At 34.4% G+C, this 2,724-nt stretch overlaps 1 protein-coding gene across 1 annotated transcript; it reads left to right on the forward strand.

Annotated features, from left to right (window-relative positions):
- The first annotated feature begins 602 nt into the window (after window positions 1-602).
- On the forward strand, window positions 603-2,055 carry LOC145108870 (uncharacterized). The gene is made up of 3 exons (XM_079045959.1): window positions 603-838; window positions 924-1,381; window positions 1,478-2,055. Exons 1-3 carry the CDS (start codon window positions 736-738, stop codon window positions 1,826-1,828), a joined length of 912 nt encoding a protein of 303 aa, XP_078902085.1. The 5' UTR covers window positions 603-735; the 3' UTR covers window positions 1,829-2,055.
- The last annotated feature ends 669 nt before the right edge of the window (window positions 2,056-2,724 follow it).

Here is a 2,724-nt window from a genome sequence, read left to right on the forward strand (position 1 = left end):
GAAAACAGGAAGTTGGAGCGGCTGTGTTGAGGTTCAATTGGTGTCGACGCAACTGGGTTAGGGATTTGAATTAGTCCTTCGCATGCTTGTTTTCAGGTCCGTGATGAGAATGACAACATTTCGGTGAGGAGGCGGCGTTCCAGCAAGGAAGGCGACGGTCTTGCTGTGGTGGTGTTATTGGTGTCCAAAATGTGAAATTAAAAAAATGGAGAAGATGGTCTTTGTTATTTCAGGCCGAGTATAAACCAAAATCATAATGATCAAAACCACACAAAATATCCAAAATTAAACCACTGATACATCATAAATTTTTTTTTCACCAAAATCACAATTTTTTAACAAGGACGATTTCTCCAATTTTTTCTAAAAAAAATAATTCATTAGTGACCCACGTACAACATTAACCCATAATTTATACAAACATTAAATTTTCTTTATGTGAAGATGTAATAATATATTTGCGCTTGAGCTGAAAAACCATAATATTAGCCCAATTCATGGCCCACTATCCACTCGCAACGGCTAGTTTCGAAATAACGCTGAATAATCACGCTCCTTTCTTCCTAACGGTCACATTTTCCCTTTTGCCCGTTGTTAGAACCCTAAATCGCTCTTAAATCCCCTGACAAATTCTATCTTTTCCCCACTCAGTCGCTCCGATTTCTATTTCTTTTCTCTGTAAATCGAATTTCCGGTGATCATTTCTTGATTAACTCGAAAGAAAAAGGGTTAACAATGGAGACACCCCAGTCATCACGAAGAATCACAAGATCACAAGTTAAGACTATGGCTTCCGAGAACAGCAACAGCAACAACACCAGTGTAACCATAGCGTTGCGTGAGTTTTCTATCGTAATTTAATCTCGTTTTTCAATAATTACTCAAATGGGTTTCGTGTTTTGATCTTTTCGTCTCTGTTTTAGGAGATGAAAACGAAGAATCGATGAATGCTGTTTCGAAATCAAGACAAAAAACCGGAAAACCTCAAGAAAGAGAAAAGTCTGCGTTGTTTGATATAACAAATGGTTCACCAATCGTTGGGCTTGCAATGGGGAGCTTAAAGACTCCATTATATTCGAAGAACAGAATGACGATTTCCAATTCCGAATCAAAACATACTACAACTCCTGGATCTGGAGAGTCTTTATTGAGAGGTCAAGTGAAGACCCTTTTGCAAAAAGTTGAAGAAGAAGGAGTAATCTCAAAGATTTGTTTTGAACATAATCCTTTGATTCATAAACGTTTTATCAACTCTCCAATGGCTGTTCTTGCTCCAACACCTGCTAATACGCCTCAAGTTTATGACTTTTCAACTACTAACAAGAACGTTTTGGACTCTTTTACAGTCTCTCCTGTTGCTGAAAACTTCAATTTTACTCAGGTTTGATTCATTCCCTAATCTTTATAACTGTTCATTAGATTATTTGAATTGGGTTGTGTTAATTGGATTTTCTTTCATTGATGATGTGTTATATAGATGCTTCAAGATGTAATTCGTTCACCAAATCAAGAAGACAATGGTGAAACGGTTACAAGGTCACTTTTCATGGATTTCTCAGAGAAATTTGAAGGTTCTGAGGATTCATCAGTGTGGTCGGTTCAAGTGAATGCAAGCACAAGTGATGAGTGTAAAGATGGTGATGATGATGGGATGGATGAGATTTGTAATGGGATTAGGAAGATGAGTGTCAACAATGGTGTTAAATTCAGCGGAAAACACATAAGGTTTGTGTACAATAGTGATGGGGACGTGGAAGGAGAAGTGGAGTCATCATCACCACCACCACCATCATCATCATCATCATCATCATCATCATCATCATCATGATCAAGAGCATGACATCATGTGCTTGAATTGAAGAAGATAAGAGGGGTTTAGTTTGATTTTTGTGAATCTATAGTGTAATATGTTGATGGCTTTGGTTGTCTTTCTTATGACACCAAGAATGCTTTAGTTTTTGTTTTTAAGGATTGATGTTGAATTCTTATTGTCATGTTTTGAAAGTGTTACCGATTGATTTTATCAATTTAATGAAATGAAGTGTTGATTAATAATCAATTTAACTTTTTTTTTTTTTTAGAATTTTCCAAATAACCACTTAAAATCCCTTGGCCAAAAAAATATCGAGCCCCCAATAATTGGAATTTTTTTTAGAATTTTCCAAATAACCACTTAAATTGGAATTTTCTTTTCACTCTTTTTAAACTCGAAAATGATCTCTGGAAAACACATTGTCTTTGAAAGTCAAGCGGTAAGAAATAAAAATACAAATTCTCATATAATATTTAGTTGTTTAACTTTTCCGGTGAAAGTTTGTTGTAGACTAATCTTGTATTATATTCTATATTAAAAAGGTTAAATTATTATAGGTGTCTGTGCAACACTATCTATCATCTTCTTAAATACAAATGTGTATACCTCTTAAAATGATGAATTGACAACTCCACCATCTAGATTAAATTGATTCTACTTAATTTTGTCGATCTTTCTGATAGAACTGTTTCTCTTGATTTGTTAATTTTTCTGTTTAACAAAAACTCCACCATTGGTCTATTGTAAAGATTCAAAAAGTAAGAAAAAATAAAAAACCAAATTTATTAAAATTCGTACTACGAATCTAACATTTGTACTCCGAATCCGACAACCGTGCCGCGACTTTGGAAAACATACTACAAATCTGAATATTGTATTATGAAAATATAAGAAAATCATGTTTTTTTGTC

Source organism: Lactuca virosa, chromosome 4 (genome assembly GCF_052849685.1).
Source record: "Lactuca virosa cultivar CGN04683 chromosome 4, Lactuca_virosa_CGN04683_v6, whole genome shotgun sequence".
NCBI lineage: Eukaryota > Viridiplantae > Streptophyta > Magnoliopsida > Asterales > Asteraceae > Lactuca > Lactuca virosa.

Excerpts from the sequence above, each read along its gene's own strand:
- LOC145108870 (XM_079045959.1), top strand. The coding sequence starts at position 736 with ATGGAGACACCCCAGTCATCACGAAGAATCACAAGATCACAAGTTAAG. Across the intron at positions 839-923 it reads CAGTGTAACCATAGCGTTGC|GAGATGAAAACGAAGAATCG; the intron begins GTGAGTTTTCTA and ends TCTCTGTTTTAG. Across the intron at positions 1,382-1,477 it reads AAAACTTCAATTTTACTCAG|ATGCTTCAAGATGTAATTCG; the intron begins GTTTGATTCATT and ends TGTGTTATATAG.